The sequence below is a fragment of the Brienomyrus brachyistius genome, unplaced genomic scaffold (assembly GCF_023856365.1).
Source record: "Brienomyrus brachyistius isolate T26 unplaced genomic scaffold, BBRACH_0.4 scaffold70, whole genome shotgun sequence".
Classification (NCBI taxonomy): domain Eukaryota; kingdom Metazoa; phylum Chordata; class Actinopteri; order Osteoglossiformes; family Mormyridae; genus Brienomyrus; species Brienomyrus brachyistius.
Window position 1 is genome coordinate 1,052,363 of NW_026042345.1, and position 25,062 is coordinate 1,077,424.

The 25,062-nt window shown below is 46.6% G+C and overlaps 2 protein-coding genes across 4 annotated transcripts in view; one reads left to right on the plus strand and one right to left on the minus strand.

The window, feature by feature from the left end:
* Positions 1-1,098: 1,098 nt before the first annotated feature.
* On the minus strand, positions 1,099-19,415 carry elovl6 (ELOVL fatty acid elongase 6). The gene is made up of 4 exons (XM_049002640.1): positions 19,108-19,415; positions 5,039-5,170; positions 2,898-3,049; positions 1,099-1,605 (listed from the first exon to the last, which is right to left on the minus strand). The coding sequence occupies exons 1-4, from the start codon at positions 19,188-19,190 to the stop codon at positions 1,172-1,174; spliced, it is 801 nt and encodes a 266-aa protein (XP_048858597.1). The 5' UTR covers positions 19,191-19,415; the 3' UTR covers positions 1,099-1,171.
* The window catches only part of LOC125726339 (glutamyl aminopeptidase-like), a 31,795-nt gene continuing 22,059 nt past the window's right edge, over positions 15,327-25,062 (plus strand). The window contains exon 1 of one of the 3 annotated variants that reach the window (XM_049002636.1): positions 15,327-15,442. The gene's annotated coding sequence lies outside the window, so the exon portion shown is untranslated. Of the gene's footprint in view, positions 15,443-16,162; positions 16,910-24,073; positions 24,201-25,062 lie in introns of those variants that run through there. The other 2 variants (XM_049002637.1, XM_049002638.1) reach the window with 2 other exon arrangements.

Sequence of the window (25,062 nt, forward strand, 5' to 3'; positions counted from 1 at the left end):
ATCGGATGCGAAATTCATAACAAACTGATAATACAGACCAATCGGGCAGAGACTGTACCCTGAATGATCCCGTATGCAGGAATGCGGTTAGCGGACTCGGGAAGGAATTCTCTCGCTACCTAGGGAATGCCCTTCGGCCTTGGTGTGTGACCCTCGGGGGTCCCTGCCTGCCTGGCCTTGGGATGCGCAATATAACAGCTGGGTCGGCGATAAGTGAAAATTAAAGACACACAACAGCGAATAGAACAAGGGACGGAGATTTATAATTAGATTAGGATGGAGCGTCTTTTCAGTTTAAATATTCCTTTCCCACGTCCCCGGTGGCAGTAGGGCACACAGACCTGGGTGGTGGGTACGTGACGCGCTCCATCAAGCACCAAAGCATGCTCTCGACAGGGACCCGGGGGGCATGAAAGAGGCCCATTTGAGGAAATCACCAGAAGCCGCCTGTCCCCTTCACCTTCCAGAAGCGGCACGACGCAGATGTGACGCTAATGATTAACTCTGCATTTCGTTTTCACCCGTCACAGCCCTGCAGTTCCGCTCTTTCAGTTTGTGATGGGCAGGGGGGGGGTAGTGTGGACGCCAAGCTCTGGTCGGTAAATGTTCCACTAGAGCCCGCGGTAGCTGGCTGCTGCCTCTGCTCAACCTGTCGCTCGACATCCCAGATTTTTGTTGTGACAAGTACGAAAAAAAAAAAAGAGCCGCACACTCGCGATAACGATAAAGCCAATAGTTGTCTTAGACCCCATCTGTTGCCGGGCCGACGTCACTGCACGTCCATCCACCAATCATCTCCCTTCCTTGCCTTCAGTATACATTCCATACACTTCATGGGCATACTCTCAATATGGTGGATTGCATCCTGGGGGTAAAACTCTACCGACACACGCCGAGCGTTTACAGTCTTGCTGTTGGCATGGTTATGGATCCTTCAATGCTAGCTGGTAAAGATCCCCGAGCCCCCACAGACGTTCCCCTTTAACACTTGTACTTGTGTGCATAATCACACATGAACGCGGCATATTTCCTAGTCCCCCCCCTCCCACCCCCTATGGCCCCCATGTGCTCCCCCCACCCCCAACCCGCCCCACCCAAACTCCCGAGTCAAACTTCTCGAGTCCATCCCCAGATCTCTCCCTCCATCCTCTTGTCTCGGCTCGGCCCAGTCCTACAGAGCCTTCTTCTGGGCGTTGCTCTTGGCCTTGTTGATGTAGGCCTCGAAGAAGAACTGGCAGAAGAGCACAAAGTAGCTGAGGTACATGAGGGAGGACCACACGATGTTCTGCACGTGCGACGGGCACTCCTGACCCTGCTGCATCCAGAAGAACACCAGGTAGTTGACCACGCAGCCCACCACCATCTGCGCAATCTGCGTCAGCGTGATGAACATGGCAAACTTGCGCGACACGCGGAAGCCGGCCGCCCGCATGGCGTAATATGAGTACATGACGGCGTGCACCAGGTAATTCATAGTCATGAACCAGCCGCCTCCGGCTACCATGTCCTTGTACGAGTACCAAGAGTACAGCAGGACCGTGATGTGGTGGTACCAGTGCAGGAAGATCAGCTTCTGCTTCCGCAGCACGATGAACAGGGTGTCCCCTAGGGGGCAGCAGAGAGCACAAAGTCAGTGGCAGACAGTAGAGGGGAGAGGGGTGACAGAAAGCAAAAACACGAAGACAGTGAATAGTGAGCAGAAAGTACAAGGAGCTGAAGGTCGGACAAGACGTCCATTGTTACACTGTGACTGGCACGACTGCAGGCAAAGGAAGTCCAGTTGACTTGGAGTAGCCATTAGCGTGGAGGCTAGGTGCTAACAAAAGGAAGCCAGTGCTTTAAATGTAGACATAACGCCTTTGAACCCTGAAACTTCCACAGCAGTGGTTCGGAATTCTTAACGTTGATCATTCATGCAAGAGGTTCAACATTAAGAGTATATGCTTCAAAGGTCCCACTACTCCTTTCCCCTTCAACTTGGGGGGCTACCATAAAGGATTTCCTATCCTAATCTCACCAACTCTCACAAAAGAAGAAATAAAGAAGCGTGTGTATGTGTTTGTATGTAGGTCTGACGTTGCAGCAGAGGCACGTGTGTTACTACATTTCCCAGAATGCACTGCTGTGCAGATGGGGATGCTACCCAGGGAAATTCCAGAACTGAGCACATCTGTCCATCTCATGTTCTCGCGCTTGGTTGGCGAGGCACTCATCGAGTGCTTCAGTGGAACTGGACCGGCTCCAGCGAAACCACGCGTAAACGAGCATCCCCGAAGCATCTGGATGGCGACTAGCAGGAGACCAGCTCATCTCTCGGACGCTGAGGAATCTGGCAGGGCAGCGTTCATTCAGCCACTTGGTAAACAATTCAATCCATAGTGCCCAGTTCTTAACCCCGTAAATGCCAGCCCAGATCCTGCACAAATTGCAGCATCAATGTGACGATCTGCCATAAGACTATTATTATTAACACTGACTTATTTTTATACATTTTTCAGAAACAAACATGGCTGTAAAGTTGCCTGCAGCATTTGGCTTATTGAATAATGATTCCCCTGCTGAGTTGCTGTCTTTTCCCTGTGGGGGCTCCTGTCCACATGATGCTCTTGGGAGTTTTACTTGCACAAATATGTTCTGAGGGCAGAATGAAAAATGATTGGTCCGGAGAGATAACCAATCAGATGGTAAAGAAAGGGGGTCCAAGCAAATAGAAGAGGCAGGATGAAGACATTTGATTATTTTGGACTCACCTTCTTTACCATCTGATTGGTTGTCTCTCCGGACCAATCATTTTTCGTTCTGCCCTCAGAACATTTTTGTGTAAGTAAAACTCCCATGAGCCCACATAATGCTGCTACGGGTCTGAGAGCCTGAAACGGAGCCTGTGCTCCCCTTACCGAGCTCCGGCGCCTTGCTGAGAACGAAGGCGTACGCCCAGAACTTGCTGACCGGTCCGTTGTAGAAGCCCTGGTCGCAAACAGACTGCTTCAGCCCCTTGGTCATGACGACGTACATCATGTAGCTGCCGGTGCGGGCTGCACCAAATATGCTGGGGGGAGGCAGTGGGGAGAGAGGAATCATGCCAATGTAGGGTTTATCGAAACCTCAACCATCCGCTGAGATTAACAGAAATGGGAGGGACTGTGTCATGGGTTAGGCGATGGTTTATGTTTTATAGTGAACTCAAGAAGGCGTGTGTTCGTGTACACAGGCGTACAGTTAACAATGCAGAAGGTCTGACCCAGTGGACTTACAGCCAATAAATAAGAAATGTCAAGGAAGAATTTCTACACAGAGGAACAATGTGTGCACACTTATCTTACTGCAATTCATGTCTATTATTTCACTATCATTCATTCTGTCGGGTTTCACTTTCGTTAAGAATGATGAGAAATATCCACTCGTTAAGAAACAATTACTTTCCCAAATGAAGCAGACATTGATGATACACAATCTGGAATGTCCCGGGTCGGTACATCTATCAAGTAGCGTGCTCCACACTTAGGCTCCACGGGGGCTGTAATGTTATACTGCAATCTGTATGGACATTACAGTGTTATCAGCAGCGGGATGAAAATCCTGATTAAGCTCTGGATCATTAGTCGAGATCCTGGTTTCGTCCTTCATGCGTCCTGCTCTTTTAATCTGTGGTGATGTAAGAGCGTAGGGCCCATGGCAACATGATGGGGAGTGAAGAGGGAAGTGCAGGCCGTGGGTGCCGTCCACAGAGGGACCCTGGGCTGCGCCGCCGAACTGTCGCAACGTCAGACTGTTCCCCCCCCCCCCCCCCCCCCCCCGGCGCCAGCTCCTTTCCCCAGGGGGACAGTGTGACTCAGCGGTGCGAAACCAGGGGAAAGATTTAGCATAAGCAACAATGAGGTGTTGATTGGGTGAACTATGGTGGGAAAATACACGCTGGCCCAAACCATGCTGGTGAGCAGGCGCTGTGGTTTGAAGCAGCAATGGGAGACTGAAACCCACACACCAATTCGGGATCCCTTGTGCCGGTTCCCTTCGTGTGCTTGACATCTACATACTGGAGTCTGAGAGGCTGACGGTAGCCCATGTGTTTCGATCGGTAAACCTGAGCACACATAGCACCAGGGTTCAGAAGGGAATAATGCAGACAGTTTATTGCGGCAGTTGCTAGGCACAGCTCACTTTGGTTTCCTAATGGAACAAATCACAGCCGGAGTGCTTCTGTTGATTTGGTTTGACGCAGACACAGATGGAGGGACCATCCATAGGTGTTTCCAGTTGGATCCTGCTCTTGCTTGTGACCCATGTTTAATGCCCCAGGTCAGGTTATCTGAAGTTGACCTTCACTGCTCACACGGCTTAGTTTAGTCAGGGGGTGTGGCACACCTGACCAATGAAAGACCGTTTTTTTTGGTCTGCCAACAGAATGTGGCAGTGTCCCGCAATCATGTTCCAGAACAGGGATGGGGAAGCTGATCCATGGAGAGAGTGTGAGTGCAGGTGTTTGGGATGACCTCTCAATCAGCCAACAACACTGGGTCCCCAAGACTGCAGTTGAGAATTACTGCTTTATTATTGGCTGATTAAAAGATCGTCTCGAAAACCCACACCGGCTCTCCATGCATCAGGTTCCCTGCCCCTGTTTTAGAACATCCCACGATGAGAAACAGACAGCAAACACCATCTTATAAAGGCCATAGAAACTAAAGGATGTTTGAAAGGCCAACATTCCCCATACTTCTACTCTGTGCTCCACTTGCTCAAGTTGCTCAGGAACACTGACCAGAGAACCAGCTATGTGTCAAAGTCTGCAAACTCATAGAGGTTCATTGCAGGTGAAAAACATTCAGAAACCTTCATTGTCCATTATTCTGAGAGTACAGCCAAATATTGGTCACATTTTTCTGTAGACTTTCCACTCTGGTTGTGTTGAGGTGTGGTTAGACAAAGATATCGCCCATGCTCTGTTAACTCCCTGACTGAGTTTATCGGGTGAAAAAGGCTGTTTTGCACGATGGCACACATTTGACAGTCAGTGTATCGGCAGGCTGAGGCTCACCTGAAGACTGCAAGCGTCAGTGACCAAAGCACCAGCGGTTTCCTCAGCTCAAACTTCTCCCGCTGCTTCATCAGGTGCCGTCCTCCCAGGATGCAGGCTCCATAGAGGGCGGAGAACAGGAATGATTTCTTCCTACAAAAGCCAACGAGCAGCCTGACATTATTTTTAGGGGACACAGGGTAAAACCCAGAGAAAGTGACTCTGTGGGGACACAGCGCAAACCTAGGGAAAGTGACTCTGTGGGGACACAGGGCAAACCCAGGGAAAGTGACTCTGTCGGGATACAGGGCAAACCCTGGGAAAGTGACTCTGTGGGGATACAGCTCAAACCTAGCGAAAGTGACTCTGTGGGGACACAGGGCAAACCCAGGGAAAGTGACTCTGTGGGGACACAGGGCAAACCCAAGGAAAGTGACTCTGTCGGGATACAGGGCAAACCCAGGGAAAGTGACTCTGTCGGGATACAGGACAAACCCAGGGAAAGTGACTCTGTTGGGACACAGGGCAAACCCAGGGAAAGTGACTCTGTTGGGACACAGGGCAAACCCAGGGAAAGTGACTCTGTTGGGATACAGGGTCAAACCTAGGGAAAGTAACTCTGTGGTAGTAAATTATGCCTTTCCTTTTTTTCATAAAGGATCCCATTACCGATGTTAAATTAAGACTCAAAAGAAATAATATGATTTTTAATTTATAACCTAAATTTTGAATCACCAATCATCTGCTCAACAGGTGGTTTAACCCACAGAATCATGACTGTCTTTTATACACTTTACAACTCCACCTGTAGCTTAACCAAATCAGCAATAATTGGTAGTCAAATCTTTCTAACAGAATACATAATGGGTAGCTATGTGCCTCTGGGTCCACAGGTACTTAAATTAATAGACACCTCGTTATTAGTGCATAGCTAAAAAGTTTCAGCTAAGTATTTCTGGGAACAAGTCAAGCCTGTCAGGCAGCACAAACCCTGTACTCCTACGCTCACCTTTTTTAACTCCCACAGAACGTTTCTCCCAGTCAGTTTGTTTAGCGTAGCTTAGCTTGGCTTTTTGTAGTGTGGGAGCTGACGTGTATAACAGAGCGATGGCCGTGGTGTCATACGCAACGATGCAAGCACATGCTTGTTAAACAGGTACAAAGTTGCGGAAGAGTCTCTGCTGGCATTCTGGCTTTCTTAGCCAAGTGTGTTTTAACATTAACATATCATTACCTCAGCTTTAATGATGCTTGCCCCATCTCCCTGCTAACCCTGAACTGATGCAATTCCCAACATTTTATCTTCTTTTTCTTTTTCGTGAAACCAGGAAAAAAAATGTAATGGAAGCAGCCGACTTGGCGTGTTTGCTCGGGGACTGACAGGAATGAGATGTCAACACAGAAATTGCTGTTGAAGCGCACGGAACGTGAAGCTAATTATACCAGCGAAGCAGATGGCTTCAGTGTGAAGGAAGGCGAGGAAGAGTCACACCTCTGGGACCACGTTCTGACCCAATAATACCGGCACCTCCCTTTGCTCACACGTTCTCACCCTTCGGCAGATCTGAGCAAGTGCCTCCTGTTAGCCCTGTTTCAACTTCCATATCTTGGATTTTTCACGTTATTTATCCGGCTATACAGATACTCAGCAGAGAGTCCCGTCTAAGGACCTTTCTCAGGGGTACGTCCGACATGATATTTAAACCTGTGAACCGTAGGGCCCCTTCCCACTACCCCATCCTACTGTGGTCTTCAGGAATACTTTAAGGCAGGCCTCCGCATCACCTCATTTAGTTTCCATGCGAACGTTGTTGCGTAGGGTAGCAGGACCAACGGGGCGAATTACGCAGGCATCTGAAAGTCGCCCATTGCAAAGACAGGCTCGGCGGAGTGATTTCTGTGTTGTGTCCTTGAGTAGCTGACCCCGCTTTTCTCACATGCATTGCTTTCGAAGTATACATTACTCAAAAGTGTATGTTGTTTTGGATAAAAGCTGTCTACTAGATAAATAAAAAGTATATAAACAGGTAAATGTCCAGAGCAGAAGGTGGGAGTACGGTCAGGAAGCGGCAGACATGGGCTTCTCAGATTCTTTCTGCAGACATGACAGATGCGAAAGGGACAATAAGGACTCTGAGGGACTGAGTATCCAAAAGAGCAGGTGCGCCCTATACCTGACCTCTCCCCCCCACCCAACCACCACCGCAACAGCAAGGAGAACAGGCGGCTCGGTCCCAAGTAGCTGTCAAACCGACAGGCACGAAATAACAAAGTGTGGTTAAGACAAGAGATTCCTGGCAACTTGCTCACGGGCCACACACGCAGCTGGGATCCTCAACCTACTGTTAGTTACCGGCTTGACCGTGGTAAAGGGCACGATGTGCCGACGGAGTCTGCTGTCATGCTCACGTGTTTTTCACTGGACCATTGATCAACCATGATTCTTCCCCTGCCTTCCGGAAACAAGTCAGGTACAGTCTACGAGTGCCACGTGTCCGTAGATGAGAAAAGGAAATGGACTTACGCCATGTGTTTGCAGAAAGAACAGGGCTAATGGAGAATGAAGAGTCTGCTCACATTGGATGACAGAGCTTGTTCTCTGGGTCGCTGCTGAGAAGCAGTTTTATAAGGGTCAGAAAGGTGAGGACAGTGTGTATGTGTGTGAATTAGATTTATATTACATTGTGGGGACCAAATGCCCCCCACAATGTAATAAAAACTTGTTTTTTGATGTTGTGGGGACCATTTTTCAGGTCCCCACAAAGATCTGTGAATGCAAATCAAAAAACTAAAAATGCCAAAAGTCTCGTATTTTGTTTGGTTACTTATGGTTAAGGTTAGGGGTGGGTGGGGGTTAAGGGCGTCATGTTATGATTAGAGTTTTCGCCATAGAAATTAATGGAGAGTCCCCATAAAGATATAATTACAAACCTGTGTGTGTGTGTGTGTGTGTGTGTGTGTGTGTTTGAGAGAGAGAAAGAATCAGACTGAGAGACATGAGAAGATGCCCTACCTACCACATCCCTCTTAAATCTTTAACAACCTAAGGTGCGTTGTAGTTGGCTGGGTGCTTGAGAGAGTCCTCCGATTGGTGGCCATCATTTAGCACGCTAGCCAGGGACAAAGGGAGTCCTTTCACCTCATTGGTTGCTCCTGCTGTAACCAGGACACCTGAAGGAGACTTCTTTGCAATAGGGAGCCAAGGCGAGCCAAACTGCTGAACACAAAGCGCCAGCCCGATCAATTCTCTTGCGGCTCTAGCGATTAGAACTCCCATGCCGGCGAGAGGTGAAGCGGGTTGAGGCTTTGCCATAAATCATATTTTAAGGTCACCTAGGGTGACGGGAAACTCACCCTCCCCGCGGAGCCCAGGAGAATGCCCAGGCAAGAAAACACCAGCTGCCAGTGACAAGAGCTTGCGGGGAATTCAGCCCCTCCGACTTGGGCCGCCCCCCCATAGCACCCACTGAAGTTTAGCCTGTTTTTAAAAGGCTGGGGGTATTATGGGATGTGCCGTTACCTCAGGATGGGAAGGATACCAAAAGAATGTCTGAGCCAAAAAAAAGCAGATGTCATGGGGAAGAACAGCTGTTGGCATTATAAAAATTACGGATTTTGCCTTCTTAGCACTATGGTAAACTGCTGTCATTTAGGGCAGGAGGAGAGAAAATCCAAACGCAGCTAGAAAAATGTCCCCCCAATATTCAACGTATCTTTCCCGACCTTTGAATAGCCCCGATACAACACTGAACTCAGACATTATAAGCCCTCTGGCCCACTCCATTGCTTCTTAGCTGACATCTTACTTCCTTTTTTATTTTACATTTAAATTTTCATAATGCAGAGAGTCTGCGGCACCAGCTCGAGCCCTTGAAGCTGGATTTCAGGCTGCTTTTTCCGGCTTCTTCCCGACGCTGTCACAGTGCTCGATGATGTGGCGACAAGAGGACTTTTCAGGCACAGAAACAATCGAGAGACTCTGCTACAGACCACTGGTCTCCATTACTCCAAACAGATCAAGCGTAACGCAACACCGGCCACAGACTCTACCCAGAAATCTCTCTCTCTCTCACACACACACACAGTTTATTTTTTCCTTTTTTGCCTCATAAATCTGGTCGTAGGGTTGAAAGACCAGACTGGGATGAAAAGTTGCTCTTGTTGTTCAGCTAACGGATGCACCAAACACCACCCCATGCAAGTGTGGGTCTTAACAATGGTGCGATGCAGCATCTGACATGCTTGTTTGACCCAGGCAGAAATAAATAAACATTGCAACAAATCCACACCAACTCCGCTTAACACTGGGCCACGCTGGGTGCGTCCCGACTCACTCTTCCGTAATGTGTCTTCAGTCACCGTTATCGCCGGAGGGGGCGATACAGTGGGCTTATACCATAAATGCTCCCAAAACACCTTAAAAAAATAACACCTACTTTGTTTCCTCAGACCCCGTTTTGCAGACAAAATCCAGGGCAAGCTGTGAAATACATCCTATAGACTCAAAGGAAAGCTCTTTTTAGAAGTCAAAACAGATCCGGTTACATTATCAGTATCTTGTGCTATCACAGTGTCCACATGAGAGCGTGCTATCCCAAGGCTGGTGTTAAAGACACCCAAGCAAACCTCAAGGAAAAGGTGGCTGTGGACAGTGACAGATCAACATCTGACAGAATGATGAGTGATGGTCCAGGCAGAGTGGAAGGTGACCTTCACTACAACAGTCTACAAAGCTGTAAAGAGGCATATTATTGCCTGGCAAGACACTCCGTACAGCTACAGTCCTCCAAATTGTTAAAGATTCATTGCAGTCCTCGTCTTACCATCCTCCTCGGTTTTCACCTTTGACCCTAGCTTGAGCTGCAGACTGAATGCTCTCTAGCTCGTGGTAGATTGTGGTTCTGGGAGCCAGATGAGCACCTGGCAAATTAAACTTTGCAACCCAGGAGAGATTCTATTAAGAAGCTTGTCAAAGAAGACTCGGAGCCTGGTAAGCTGTTGGCATCACACCTGGAAGGGATCCATGGTGCCCCTCGGACCCAAGCTGCCCCCTCAAGACCAACCTGTGGAGATGGAAATTAATTTGGGGAGTCAAGAGCAAGTCTCCCACAATGTCAGTCTGCTCCTATAATGCACAAGGTCCCTGTCAGAGATACGCACGGTCTGAGACACATAAAACAAACATCCTCGCTTCTTCGTGTAACAGATGACCAGGGAGCATAAGGAGTGCAGTTTGGTATCCTCCAGAACGAACAGGAATGATGTGGTGTGGGCTGAAGTCGGGCTGTGGGAGGAGGTACCTTCTATTTATTACATGACACCTTAGAAAGTCTGCCGTGGAACAGTAAGAAGAAAAGACAAAGGGTCACGTCTCCCAGGAGCTACCCATAATCCTCGGGTGATCACACAGCATGTTTACCCTGGAAATGCAATATTATTCTGATTTAAATACCCCCAATCTATGGGCATATGGAGGGCTTGTAGTGCCTTTGTCTCAAGTACTGGAACAAGTGGAGATGCTGTAATGTGGAGAGGGTGATGGAGATGTGTAAAAAACAAAAAAAAAAAAAAAAAACAAAAAACAGCGACTGTTCACGAAAAGTAATCACAGTGGCCTTATGCTCCGCTGTGCACGAATTTCCATGGTGGGTAATCAGGGATGCGATTGAGCACAGATACCGTAGGATGACTCACAGAGGGACTGGACTCATATTGTGTGTGTCATGACTCAACCACCCCCCCCCCCCCACCTCCCCCCACCCCCCCAACCACCTAGGTGGCAATCGGAGCTCTGCCGATATGCGACACCAACCACGCACTTTGATTTCCTTCTGACGTTCAGCCAGCTTGACGTGTGCCGCTCTGCCAGTCTCTTCATTCGTGTTTGCGGGGAGGACGGGGATTCTCAAAAGACCATAGCTGAGACTTATTAAATAATCCAAGGTGTTACAGACTGCTGTCCCATAATCACCCCCTAGAGCCTACGGGGGGGGGGGTATCCATATCTGTGCCTTTAGTCTGGACCACATTTTAGCTACATACTTTCATTTATAAGAAGAGACTAAGTCTAGGACTAAAGCGTACAAAGGGTGAGATTGGGATTGGAATAGTAGTTGCACATGGGTTAGTATGTTTTATATGCGGCTTGAGGTTAGAACAGTAAATGCTCTTATATTATGGTTAGGATGCACTTGTTTTGATATCTGACACGTTCTATTGTGATGCTATCTAGGAAGAAAGACGTATCCATTTCAAACTGTCTGAGGCAGGTTGAAGTAGACCAGGCAGAGCTGAACGGAGTGACTAACTTCCCAGTATCGGCTTGGCTGAGATCATTAATAGTTTTAGCTCATTAAGAGCTTACATGTCCGCGGAGAGCGGTGTGCTTATTTATATCGCAGTGAAGGGGGCAGGGTAGCAGACGTGAAGGCTTCACTAAGACCACAGCCCATCCAGCAGCAAACTCCGCCGCATGTTAATCTGACAGCGTGCCTGGACTGGGGTGACGTATAGCTCCTTTGCCGTTTCCCTGCTGTTGCTACTTGTGTAAAGTGATGAAATGAATTCCGTAGGGGGTGGAACTGAGACGGAATGAAGGTACCGATGAGGACCCCCCATTCGAGGTGCCTGAACAGTGGAAGCCCCAGACAATGCTACTGCACTGGGCTTTGTGCAAAGGGCAAAGAGGTTTAAAAGCAAAAAAGCCCTGGAACTCACTCAACAGAGACACTCCGAGAGTGTCATGGCACAGTGGAGGAGGTAATTGCATCTACCGTCATGGGGTTTCCGTATCCAACCTGCCGGTTGATGATATAGGGATAGGTACTTCCTCGATGTTAGGGAAGCCTTTTATGTGAAGGGCCCACAGCCACTGAGATCCTCACAATAAGGGCATCAGTCGCTGAAAGCTGGCCTTGACGAGGTGTGACGCCCTGACTCTCACCCACAACCAGAGAGGCTCACTGCTACCATTTGGGACTGACTTCCTTGGAAATATCCATGTGAAGGTGGTTTCAGTGTCTTCTTTAGAGGAGACGCAACTCAAGCAACTTAACGTTGTGAATTTACCCCTTTACCAAAACAATTCTGGTTAGCCTTGGTTATCCGACGTGCCCAAGGGATGAAGTCGTACACGCATATATCGACCTCCTACCAGTGTAAAACTTTGGTGCAGCCAGCCATTTATTGCAAAGATGGCCTCATCTGTCCGGTCTTCGACTGTCCTACTTTGGCCAGTGATAAGGCACCACTCAGCCAGGTGGCTCCCTCGTCTTCCAAAAAGTCATTCCCTGTTGCCCATTCAAATACGGTGTCTGCTAAGGACAGTCTGCCAGCAAGATGTAACTGCCAAGAGAAACATACTGAAGAGAGACAAATGGGGTGCTGAGTGGTCATATTCATCTGTTCTTGATTTACAAGCGGGCCCTGCCTGTTTAAAGCCTGCCACTTAGCTATAGGGGCAGGGAGAAGCATGAGCACCATGCCAAACCCTTCACGCCTTTGAATCCGCCTAAAGAACGCACACAACTCTTGCTGCATCTCGTATACATGGATACGTGGAGATACCTCCACCGTTCAACCGCTAGTGGCCAGGGCACTATAGTCATCTTTTGTTCATTACCATCCAGGGTGGCCCCAATGCATCGGACTACACTCTGTCATGTGACCCAGGAGCTCCCCTGATGGCCATGCAAACGATGACCCCAAATGGAAGAGCATATCATAGGCAAATCGGCACACTGCCTCGAGGCACAGGGATGGCACGACCATCCACCGAAGCTATTCCCGGACAAGTCGTCCATCTCAGCTGCCACCCCCCAGGAAACACAGACAGGCTTATGCTGTCTAACACGCCGGCGTCCCAGTGCTCGCCCCCGCTGGGTGGCAGGCTTGACAGGGCGGAAGCGATGCCAAGAATCAGCCTAGTCCGCAGATGCGGATCTCTCTGGCTCGGGAGAGAAGATGTGCTCCTTGATGGCATTGGTTAGGCCGCTAGCTTTCAAGACACCAGCTCTCCGCTTTTATGCATTTCATTCAACAAGCACTGAGAAGAAAAGCACACCAGCAGCTTTTCAACAAAAACAAGGTCTGACAATTAACCCTAACCAGCTGGGGCCTGTCTTTGAGCTACACAACATGTAAGGTCAGTTACAGGAGTAGCAGGTAGACAGGCGGTGCACTCTGAAGAACCCAGATAATCTGGAGTTCCATCACTTCTTTCTGTTCCCTCCCAAAAGCCAAAGTTCCGGAGGCTGATTGGCTGAAAGGCACGAAAGGGCACAGGTGGATTGGCAAAGTGTTCAGGGGAGGGGACAGTTTATGATTAGCTGTTGGGAGAGGAGGGGCTCATTCATGATTGACTGTCAGGGACCCTTAGCCATTGTATTTAAATTCCCATTGTTTACAATTGTGCAAAAACACACACACAGCAGCGGGTCCAAAGCAACCTGCTGAGCTCACACTGGTGGAATGCTTCTCCCTGGAGTATGTGTACAGTTCAGCATTTTCATAGCAGGAGACCTTGAAGGATCTGATGGCATCCTGCTGCACTGGCAAATCACTCATCATGCACACGTCATTACGCCACGGTCCCTCAAACATCACCAGTCTTTACACGGTCCCTCAAACATCACCAGTCTTTACACGGTCCCTCAAAGGTCACCTGGGACGGGCCTCCGAAGGACTTCTGTGGGGTGACAGGCTGGGACGCTAGCCTCAGGAAATATGCCATGCATACAGACATGTAAACAATTGAATTTCATCTCAGATCCGGCAATGCATGGTCAAAACAATGCTGGGAATTGTGGTAATTCGGTCAAACTACATAAATGCAGGCTTTTGTGGGACGTCTTCTTCATACAAGGGCTAATTGTGCTCCTTTCTCGTGTTTGACAGAAGATCCTAACCCTCTGTTAGCCCACCATGCACCATTTATGGGTCCTTATCTGGTCGCTCCTCTCTGTGGGAGGGTGGCGGTAAGACACTGCAATGGTGCCTCCACCCAGAATGACACACAAGTGCTGGAATGCATGGAGGCGGTGGGAGCAGCGACTGGGATTCACTGAATAGCTCCAACGCACAAGTCCCACTAGCTTCTATCAAGCCGCCCCACCTCCACTCAACCTGTCTCAGACGGCTTACCCTGCTGCTGGGGGTGAGCCAAGTCAGTGGCCCGGCCGGTCCACAAAAGACTCTTAATTCTGAAATTACACGGTACTGCGCCCACATTAAAAACAGTCGTTCCTGCTAGTGAACAACGGCAGCGGCTTCTTCAGGTCCTCCGACAATACGATACCCAAAAGTTGCTGCTAATTAACCTCGGCTGCATTCAACCTCAAGTTAATTACGGTTCGTTACAAGAAACCCCGAAACGTGTCGATACCTGCAATCGCACGGTCTGAACACTGAGCCTAAGCAGCCCTGCACCAGTTAGACAGCAATGAGATTTGGCGCATACTGGTTTTCAGTTCAGAAATCAGACGCGAATCGTGCGGCTTTAGTATTCAGCTGCCTCATCTCGGAGGCACGGCCCATTACGTCATTATTCACCGTGTCCTCCGAAGACACGTCTACTACAGCGGAGGCAAAGTAGGACACAGGCGCGGATCCATCTCTGGTTTAAGGACGTAAGAACGTCAGATGTAATGTTCAGGCACATCCCCATGCGAGATGCTTACAGAGGTTGCACAATATAGAGAAAGAAAACACTTAAAAAAAGCCTGGGATGAGGCTTCCTATTGTGTCAGCAGCCATTTGACGAATTTACTGCTGCACAAGGGAGAAGGAATAAACACCATGACATTATGGCAGTTTTGAGAAAAGACCCAATTAAAAAAAAAAACTCATGGATCGAAGACAAAGCGAGGAGAGAAGATGAAAATGCATTTATTTACGCTTTTCACGGGAAAATCATTCCGTCTACATTCCGTTTCTGTTGCCTTGCACTGGTTGGAAATCCCAGTCCCCGAAGAGCTGAGTCACACAGCCGCTGAAGTGTAGCTTAAACCCCCATCATGAAGTTAAAACGCTGTCTCTGGGCCAGAGAGGTCTCTCACCTTTATTATTATTCTCACTTATCCTTGTGGTGGGAACAAACAAAGTGACCTCTGACCTTTCCTCTGAATGGAAGGCATAAAAAAAAACAAAAGTCAACGATGTCATGCCTCAGGACTTGGGTGCACAAATACGCTCCTTTCGCAGATTTACACACAAATTTGTCTGCTTGGAAGCATTAAAGCTCAAAGACACCCATAATGGTCTATGGCTCTACCATATACCCCCCCCCCCCCCCCCTCGGAGCTGGGATCAAAATTACAATGCAGACAAAATAACAGGTTGACACAAGCTCCGGATGTCAGCTCTCAGTCAGTGGCTGTACGGACGACCAGCAAACTCCGCCGATATCACCAAGGCGCGCGCTAACATGTAAGTAACACACTCACAAAACCTTCGCTTGTAGCAGAGATAATTATCACAGTGTCCTTGTTTGTTGGCTGTTGCTGTTAGTTTGTTTTGGGAAGGAGAGTTCGGCGTTTGGCCATCCGTAACGCAGCGGCGGTGCACCGTGCCTCCTTCCTGCTTTTCTGCTGACTGTGCTCTGAGCTTACGGGTCTCTGCTCACCCAGAGCTGCAAGTCCAGGCTACTCTGACCGTGTGCCAGGGGGGACAGAACACCAGCCGAAGCAAAAAATAAATAAAAACCGCCCTCAAAACCAAGTGTCACAACGAGCCACCTCTTAGCTGGAGGATGGCCATCAAATTTTTAGATGTTTCCGGATATGGTGAACAGATTTGCATGACGGGAGGCTTAAGCACATGCTAGGCTAACTTGCTTCACTCATAGAAGTAAGTCAAGTAGGATTTTATTGCCAGGCCAGCTAGACAGAAGTACACAGTGGTACGAGACGTCGTTTCCCTTGGACCGTGGTGCAACGCAAGATATGGGAGTGGGTTGGCTGGGGGGGGGGGGGGGGGGGCGTATGTACACAATTACAGGGGTAAAGTGCAGATTAACACATGACAAGATGAAAGGGCGGAGACAAAGTATATACATGAATAGAGTGTCTTTATAATATAGCAGGAGGAATGTAACAGAAGAATATAAATATGGTAAATAAACTAAGTAACATGAATAGAATGATGTAACTATCTGTACACAATAACAATACTGAATGTAAATTTTCTGTACATAATACACAGCATGTAAAACATGTAACATAAATAGAAACGTGGTATGTAAGCTACCACGACATTCGGTATATTATCTTATAGGGTAGCACGGTGACCTCCCACCTCCAGGAGTGAATTCTGATTCAGATCCTGTCTCTGGTCCTGTGCGTGTGGAATTTGTACATGCGTCTACACCAGCTTCCGCTCGGTACCCCACCTTCCTCTCACAACTGGGCATCTCCTACTTTATGCCCTATGCTCCCTGAAAGGAGCTCTGGGCGACCCTGTACTAGAAAAATAACTACAGGAGACCGAGAGTAGGATGGATGGACTTATTTGCAAGTAGAAATGGGAGAATTTCTTTGCACAAGCTTTCTGGAACATTTGTCAGTCCTTCAGACAACAGCAACCAGTTAAACTATTAAACTATGACCATGTGACACCTATGGCATTCTGGGAAAGTAGAGTTTGCGGTCCTGGTGACGATCAGCCTTTCGAATGGGGCCACAATACAGCCCCTCCCCTCTGCTAAGCTCTCAGTTGTAACGTCCCCCTCTTAGCAAGAGCGAATCAGCCATTACCCACAGTGCATGACTCCACTGGCCACAGATATAACAACATATGTCTGGAAGACTAGGATATACAACACAGACCATCGTCTCGTTTTGGTTTAACAGTAATGGACTCTGACACCGTCAGAGGGGAGCTAAGGTAATAGTATCGGTGAGTATCTTATTAAGGGTAATGCGATATTTAGTCAGTGGGTTCCTTTGCTGGGTTACAATACAATGTCCTTAACTTATTAACACTTAATAAGTCGTTGGGAGCACAATATAAATTTGTTAAAAAAAACTGGATGTTTTTTTTGCATGAAACAAATCTGAAAATGTAAGAGCACTGTGTATTAAGTGATCAGTCGTCTTGAAAGGGAAACCAAATATCAGGTTCTTCTAAGGTGAATCATCATTTATTGCCAAAGGACATATTTATGGGTGTAACAACATTAACACACTCCACTTATAATAAAGAGAATTACAGTGCCTGCCTCATTTAATGACATTTAAAAATAAATATATAATCATCATTTAGATGGTCATTTAATACATCGAAACAAACAAACACCGATTTATTTAAAAAAAAAAAAAAAAAAGCTACCCCCCCCCCCCCACCACTTGGCGGTATTTGAGGCCATGTATCTGACAGGTTTACATGATGCAAGCACTTCTCGAAAGGGTCGGCACAGAGGATCTGCAGCGTGATTGGCTAAAATGCAGTCAGCAGACATCAGAAGATGACTCTGATTGGCTACCAGTTTGCGTTTAAGGACATCACAGCTGCTTGGTCCGCACGCGCTACAACTATTTCGAACGGCGGCGCTACATTTTCGCCTACATGGTTTTTGACCGTAACCGATGTACTATACATATATATATATATATTAACTGATTAATATAACGACGGTTAAATAATATACTTCCCTCAAAGTGAATAATGATGTGTATATTTTATACCATAGAGCTACTGATATGCAAAATAACACAGTAATATTCATATTAACTGTAATAAACACGTGAAATGTAATTGCAAATACGCCCTCTGAAAAATGGGTCATTGCTAATTAGACCTATAGTGTAATATCGAAGTAAAAGTATTTCAGTCCTGGCAAAGAATTTTAAACGTATAGGTACTACTAAATCATATTTACAAGTAAGATTAATGCGTGGTTGTAATACTGCTTACGGAAAATATTGAGTACACCTTTTAAATTATTTTGTACAAGGTGTACAAATAAGTGCATTATTTATACTGCTGGAAAGCTAATATATCCTAAGCTACTGCACCCAGCCCGGTGATATTATTAATGTTAATTAACATGATTCAGTGGTGTTTTGTAACATTTCCAGCGAACTGTGGCAAAGCTGAAGCTGACGGAGCGGTATCAGTAATATCGTAATATATCCGCCTTCTATAACGTCAGCGCCGCCCGGCATGATCGCGAATGGACGGCGTGATTGTATGGGCGCAGTTTATACTGGTCTGTGTTTAAGCCCCTGTGACCGATGCCGGTTAGTAACTGCACTTAAACCAAATTGGGGCCATCGGTACGTTTTTACGCCAGTGAATCGGCGTTTGAATGAATATGCAGCCTTACGCTGACAGGTCAAACATCTTATAAAATACCTATGCATAAGGAAGCGGACACATTATCGGTCGAATTCAGGGATGCTGTGAAGTGGAAGCGGAAATATTTCGTTTAACGGTTGGAGAAACCTGGTTCTCGCATCTGATGGTAAATGCATCCAGAAATGAAGCTAAATCTTGATCATGGAGGAAGTAGAGATGGAGACCGATAATAAACGCACGTGCTCTGCTTTTCTCGCCTCTTATTTTAGCCTTAAAAGGTGAATAAATGTGTGGCTGCTCAATTCTAGGGCTTTCATCTCTGCAATGGGCCTGCGATCATATCGCTTCATTCATACCGGCTATCACAGAGGCCGTGCCGGCCCGGGCCGGACCGAGGCGGGCATCTAAAGAGGATGAAATTCCCCCTTGTCACTGAAGGAGACGGATAACCGCACAGCATCGGGTTGAATACCAGGAATCTGTTTACAGCTGCGATGCTTAAAATATACATGCTTTCTTCTGTACACAGAAATCACTGGATGTCACACCAAAAAAAAAAAAAGCCAGGCGATCTGGGAACATCAGGCTCGCACATTCATCTTAAGATGCACCGATGCAAACTACCTGCATATCCTTTAACATGTATATTTCCCCCCCTATACAAATGATCATTATACACGTAACATTATATTTACACGAATAACGCGCCTGGTACAACGTGAGGACTTTATTACAGGATCCGTAATATAGATTAACATCCACCATATTTTATTTCGGACTTATTCATTGAAACGTACCAGTTTTCTTGCATCCATCGGATAGCTTCATCCTCGTTAAACTGCCTTTCAAATTCATATTCTTGCAAAGCGTGAACTGACATGTTCAGCCGGCGCCTTCCGGTTTATACGGCTTCAGAAGGATACAGAGATGAAACGTGCTGCGCTCTGAACTGCTTTCCCCCCTAATCTCGTTCACTCTCTCTGTCTCAGCTATGCCCCCACTCTCGCATCGCTCTCGCCACTTGCCAAACTCCCCTTTGCAGTTTCTCCTGGATGTTCGTCTATAAGCCTCCTTCCACCTCAGCCGGCACACGCCCTCTCTACCAAGGTGCCGCATCCAGGTCCTAAAGCCGACTCTCTATATCAGCGACTTCAACTGCATGGCATGAGCTTGTCTTACCCCGCCATTAAAAGCGTTCATTTAATGCATATTTTTATTAAACTTGAGCGTCAAATGCATAATGCTTAAAAATAAAAAAAAAAAACAGAATCATTATTTTCGATTTATGGATGCATTCTCTCCTTTGCACATGAAACCCCTCTAATAAATACGGCAACTGATTCCACATCAAGATGTTAATTAGGTCAGTAATACCAAAGTCATTGTTTACATTTTAATGTGTATTCTTACTTTTTTCAATGTAAGTGTTGCGTAAATCAGCTTTCAGAAGTTGCCGCTGTTGAATTTGCGCCGGTCCTTTTAATGTCGTCGAGATCCTTAGTCAATGCGCCGCCTACTGAGCGATTAATAACTATCACATTTGGGTTAGTCAGTCTGTGTTCCAGCGTGAACTGCAGCTAACTGCATGCTGGGCATACTGTGTCAGTGTTCAAGACCCAAAGAAAGTCTTTCTATGGCTCCTTTATGAGAGATTCGCTACCTTCTAATGAAATACTATGCTGTATAAATTGGTGCGAACTTGAATCAACAAATCTAATTAAATATTTTTCAGGTTGCAGGCGCAGGGTCAAAACAATCAAAAAGCGATTTACTGTTGAAAACGCATAGCAAAAATATTCCAATAAAAAAGATAGGCGTTTGGTTTTAGTCGTGAATTGTAATTTGTTGCTAGGCTCTGTAGAGGGTGCTGTGTCCTCGTGTGGGTAAGCAATTGAAGTCCGTTTGGATCTTACGAGGTGGCATGATTTCATGCGACTGACCTCAATTATCACTGAATCGTCAGACACTGCCTGGACTTCAGACTTATCTCCAATTATTTTGACTGTAATTTTGCAAGTCCATATTCAACATTTCATCACCTGATAAAAAAAAAAAAAATCTTAGGTTTGGCAGAAAAACATTATTTTTTGTGCCAATATTTTAGAATTAAGTAATCGATTGCAGTCTACAACAGACTGTAGTGTGTAGTCTAAAATATCAAATGCAAGTTTATGATACACACAACAAGTACCATAAAGAAAATTAAGTGATAAAGACACATAAAAATGGCTTGATCTTTGCTGAGGTAATCAAAATCAGAATCCTTTTATTCACCACGTACAAAAAGTACTAGGAATTTGTCCTGGTGCATGAAGTGTACAACAAACATAAAATCAAGACAAAAGCGCAAAAACAATAAATTGAATACAAATAAAATATATATAGAAATATAAATAAATATGTGCAAATATTAAATAAGTAGACATGTGCAGATACGCTTATAAGTTCAAAATTAGAGCAGCGTTTCCCAGTCCGGTCCTCAGGGACCCAGTGACGGTCCACATTTTTGCTCCCTGACACGGTCCACGTTTTTGCTCCCAGACACGGTCCACGTTTTTGCTCCCAGACACGGTCCACGTTTTTGCTCCCTCTCAGCCCCCTACCAGACAGTCCACATTTCTGGACAAATGCAGACTGTCTGTGGGTTCCTGAGGTGCGGGTTGGGAAACAGTAGGTTAGAAGTTCCAGTGTACTTCTCTTGGCTGCTTATGTAGCCGGGCAATGGCAGTGAGAAAGAAATTGTTCAGGTGGTAATTGGTCCTTTTACTCAAACTTCTGCTGCCAAGGGAGATGCTGCAAGATGAACTAACCAGGGTCAAAGGGGTCAGACATTATTTTCTTAGCCCTGCTCCTCATCCTTGATGAGTACGGGACTTCAAGCAAGGGAAGATGACAGCCAATTATCTGCTGCGTTCATTGCAGAATTTGCTGTAGTCTCCGCTTAGAGTGCGATAATGCAGAGTCATACCGCAGAGAGAATAGCAGGTGGCAGGGGCGGAGCTAAGCCATAAAGGAATAGGGGGCGTGGAAAAGGGGCATGGAAAATTTGTGCTCTTACGTCATCTTTTAAGTCACATTCATATTAATTAATTTATTAGTTAGTTAGTGGCATGTCTTGCCTGTAAGGTCTGCCTGATCCTCCCATTTCCTCCCCAGTATGACCCTAACTATCCAGGCCTGGTGTTCATTAGTCTTACTGCTCGTTCTTGCCCTCCTGTTAATCCCAGCTGCCTCCTGTTTGCTCCCTCGTTAGCCTTGTATTTAAGTGCCTCCCAGTCCTGCATATCTCATGTCTGTCAACGATGTTGTCGCCCTGTCTGGGCTGGTCCCTGCCTTGCTCGGTCTACCTGGTTTGCATCCCTTCTGATCCTGTTGATTTCTCTGTCCCAATGCACCCCTTCTTGTTTTGAATCTTGCCTGGCCTGACTTCCCACGTTCCCTCCGATATGAAACAATGCCAACAGCCTGCACCCTCGTTCTGGCTTGTCCACATCCATGCGTCCAGCAAATCAGGTGTTCCTGGTGCCTCCGCTTCAGTTGCCGAGGGGGTTGCCAGTCCTGCAGGAACTTTTTTTTTTCCCTCTTTGAACTCACCCGGGAGATGAGGGCTAATCCTGCAATTGGGAGGATCTGTGGCCCTGGCTCTTCATGAGGACGGGTCTGATGCTCAAATTCACCCATGCAGCAGGTTCCCAAGTGACTATAAAGATTCTGCGTCTGCTGGTTGCGTTGAGGGGGAAACTGTCAAGCGTGAGGGCGCTTGGATAGATGCTGATCTCCCTGCCGGTTTCCCGCTGCCGGTCGCTGGTCTGCCCATAGGAGGAGGAGGCAGCAGAAGTTGATGATTCACATGACCCAATGCCTTTAGTATCCAACCACAGTGAAATCACTGTGGATTCCCAAGTCTGGCCTGGATGGGGCCTCACACTTGCAGAGTCTGGCCCAGGAGAGGCTACTGCCGTGCCTGTCCTGGCCCAGAGAGGCCCACTCCACCCAAGTTTCAAGCTCTTGTTCTGGGTGAGGTCTCTGCCCATGCCTCAGAACTCTGGTCCTGAAAGGCTTGTTGCTCATCTGGGCCCATCGATGTTGATGCAGCATATGTGGTATAACAATGGCTGTTATGTGGATCATCAAAGGGTTTCTGGCCTGTATTTGGGCCAGGTCATCATGAATGACCTGCAGGAGTCCCAGCGGAGGTGTGCAGTAAAAACCATCCAAGCCTCCTGTGACATTCATGTCTCTAAGGCAGATGCATGTTTTTTTTTTTTTTACTTTTCCCCAATTTTGAAAAAAAGACCATGAACCATGGCTGAAAAACGTTAACATGAAAACGATTTAGCAATATTCGTGCTGAAACCTCCATCACAGAATGTGCAAGGAACTGTTGAAGCCTGTGTGAAGCTGAAACAGAAGCTCTGCCGTAATGAAAAATTTGCTGGACTTGATGTTGGTGGCAAAGATTTCGGGAGTGCGGTCTGCTGCAGATCACGCTTTCCGGAAAATGCCGCGGTTTCATCAGTCTCTGGCTCTTGTGAACAGAAAAGCTGCGGTTGGCTGGCTGGCTGATTTCTCCGTCTTACTGCATTTTAAATAGCCACTGGGTGATCCTAGACCTTCTGTTTACCGTTTAATGTTTTAAATTGATCGTAATTGTGTTTTGGTCATAAACATTTCATATCGCTGCTAGTAACAGACCCTCCTCCTCCTTTCTAAATTTTCATGTTTATAAAACTTTCTTGCTTGTTTGAAAGCCACAAAAATATTGCTTTTGCCACCATATATGGTTTATTTGAATGAAGGGACATTGTTTTAATGGCATTAAACAAGGAGTCTGAGTGTCTGGTATTGTGGTGACCTGGATAAAGACCAAGATCCAGGCGTTTAATGACTTCTTGGGCACAGCTATCCGTAGTGTGTCTGTCTGCGGGGAGAATGTCGACCTTGTCGAGAGATTTACCTACATCCGCAGCAACATTCATGTCTGTGGGGACTCTTCCCCGCGACCCAGAAGGACAGGCGGTTTGGAAAATGGATAGATTGATATATATATTACTAATATACATTACAATACCGACTGGTCAGAGAGCTGATTGTAAGTCTGCATGGTCATTAACCAGGTAGGTTGTTAAGTGAGGAGTGACTGTATTTTTCACATTTTCCTTTAGACATTAAAATATTGCAATTATCACGCAAATGTAAAAGGGGTATCTGAGGATTCCACTGAAGGTGTGGCCAACAGTCTGGCTCAGGTTTTGTAAAATTTAAGCTCCACCCACAACGTCACCTGCATTGGTCTTTCTATATCATCTGCTCAAACTCAAGGCCAAAGGAGGTAATTCATGGGTCCAGAATAGATCCTGGCTGTTGGCTCACTGCAGTCAATCACCTGCTACTCCTGACCAGACATTATTTGCTTGGCAAAGTCACAACGTTGACTAACATACACGCTAGTAGTTCGCACAGTGCAGTTGCACTGAAGTAGTTTGGCATTAACGAATTGCTGGAGGTTACGACAGGTGATGAGCCTTTGGGATTTCAACCCAGAAGCAGCATCTGTTGCTTAATTTCATTGCTGGTGCCACTGCAACCCAATAAAATTTATAGGTGACGATTTAATGACTTGACTTTGAACCCTCTCCTGAACCTCTGTGTTAAAACATAGTCCATCGGTAGCTTCCAGCTCTGCAAAAATTACAGTGAATCAAGGATGTCACAAGTTCACTATTTTAATGTTTATTATGTGATTTTTTTTTTAATCAACAGAGGATGGTGGGGGAAGTTCTTGGTGTAAGCAGACGCGGAAAAATATTTTTTGACTTCAGAAGGAAAATCAGAATAAATGAATGAGAAAACCTTTATTATCCTGCAGGAAACTGCGACCAACTGCACGGTATATAACCACACAAAAAGACTGACAACACACCGCACCACAAACAACAATTTCTGTCTAAAAATAAATGTGTAATATATGGAAACGGTAATACTTGCTTGTTAGAATTGTTTGTGTTTCGTATAACGAGCTCTGCAGGTGAACGGATCTGCATGACAGTGTGTCGGGGGAAGCAGCAGGTCTTTCATTGAGAACGGGGGGCCCGTTCTGCCATTAAAGGGCTCGCTTACGCAAACAGCAGGCCGGTGCAAACAAAAAGTGTAGAACTTAAAAAAAAAATAAAACGGTAAATAGGACATATGACAGCCCCGCCTGATCAGTGCCAGGGGGTTAACCTAGGAATACACTGATATTCTGGCATCACATGTAGTTTTATACACTGTGACTTACACTTTTACCCATTTCTTGATCTCGGCCATAAATTTTTAAGTCAACAAAGAGTGGATCCTCCTGCCCGCGCCTTAAAAAGTGCCGATAAATTAGCCTTATCCTCCTGTCGGCATGTACTTCGCAGCAGGTCGCGGTGGAGCTAACGGCTAACGTAACTAGCTATTCACTGTGCAGCAGGTGGCAGCCTGGAGCAAGGAGCCAGTCGGCTTCAGCCAGGTCAATGTGACTGGAGTCCAAAGGGAACAGGCTGTGTGCATTAATAGCATTATGTATGTTTTAAGCAGTTTCTCCTTGAGCTCATCTGTACAGCATTTTGCTTTTTTTTCCCTTCACTTTTAATACATTTATAATATCCACTTATATAACCTCCACTGGAATAATCGGCCTGACCATTCAGTTGTTATGTTTCATGGTTTCAGAAAATATTTTACATCATGACTGTTGTGGCCTGGGGATAGTTTAGTAGTTTTCA

Bases quoted from the DNA above. Each gene is read 5' to 3' on its own strand.
- elovl6 (XM_049002640.1), bottom strand. From the start codon at position 19,190: ATGTCAGTTCACGCTTTGCAAGAATATGAATTTGAAAGGCAGTTTAAC. The intron at 3,050-5,038 runs GTGAGCCTCAGC...GCCTCCCCCCAG, and splicing joins CTGACGCTTGCAGTCTTCAG to CATATTTGGTGCAGCCCGCA. The intron at 1,606-2,897 runs GTAAGGGGAGCA...GCTGCCCCCTAG, and splicing joins CAGCAAGGCGCCGGAGCTCG to GGGACACCCTGTTCATCGTG.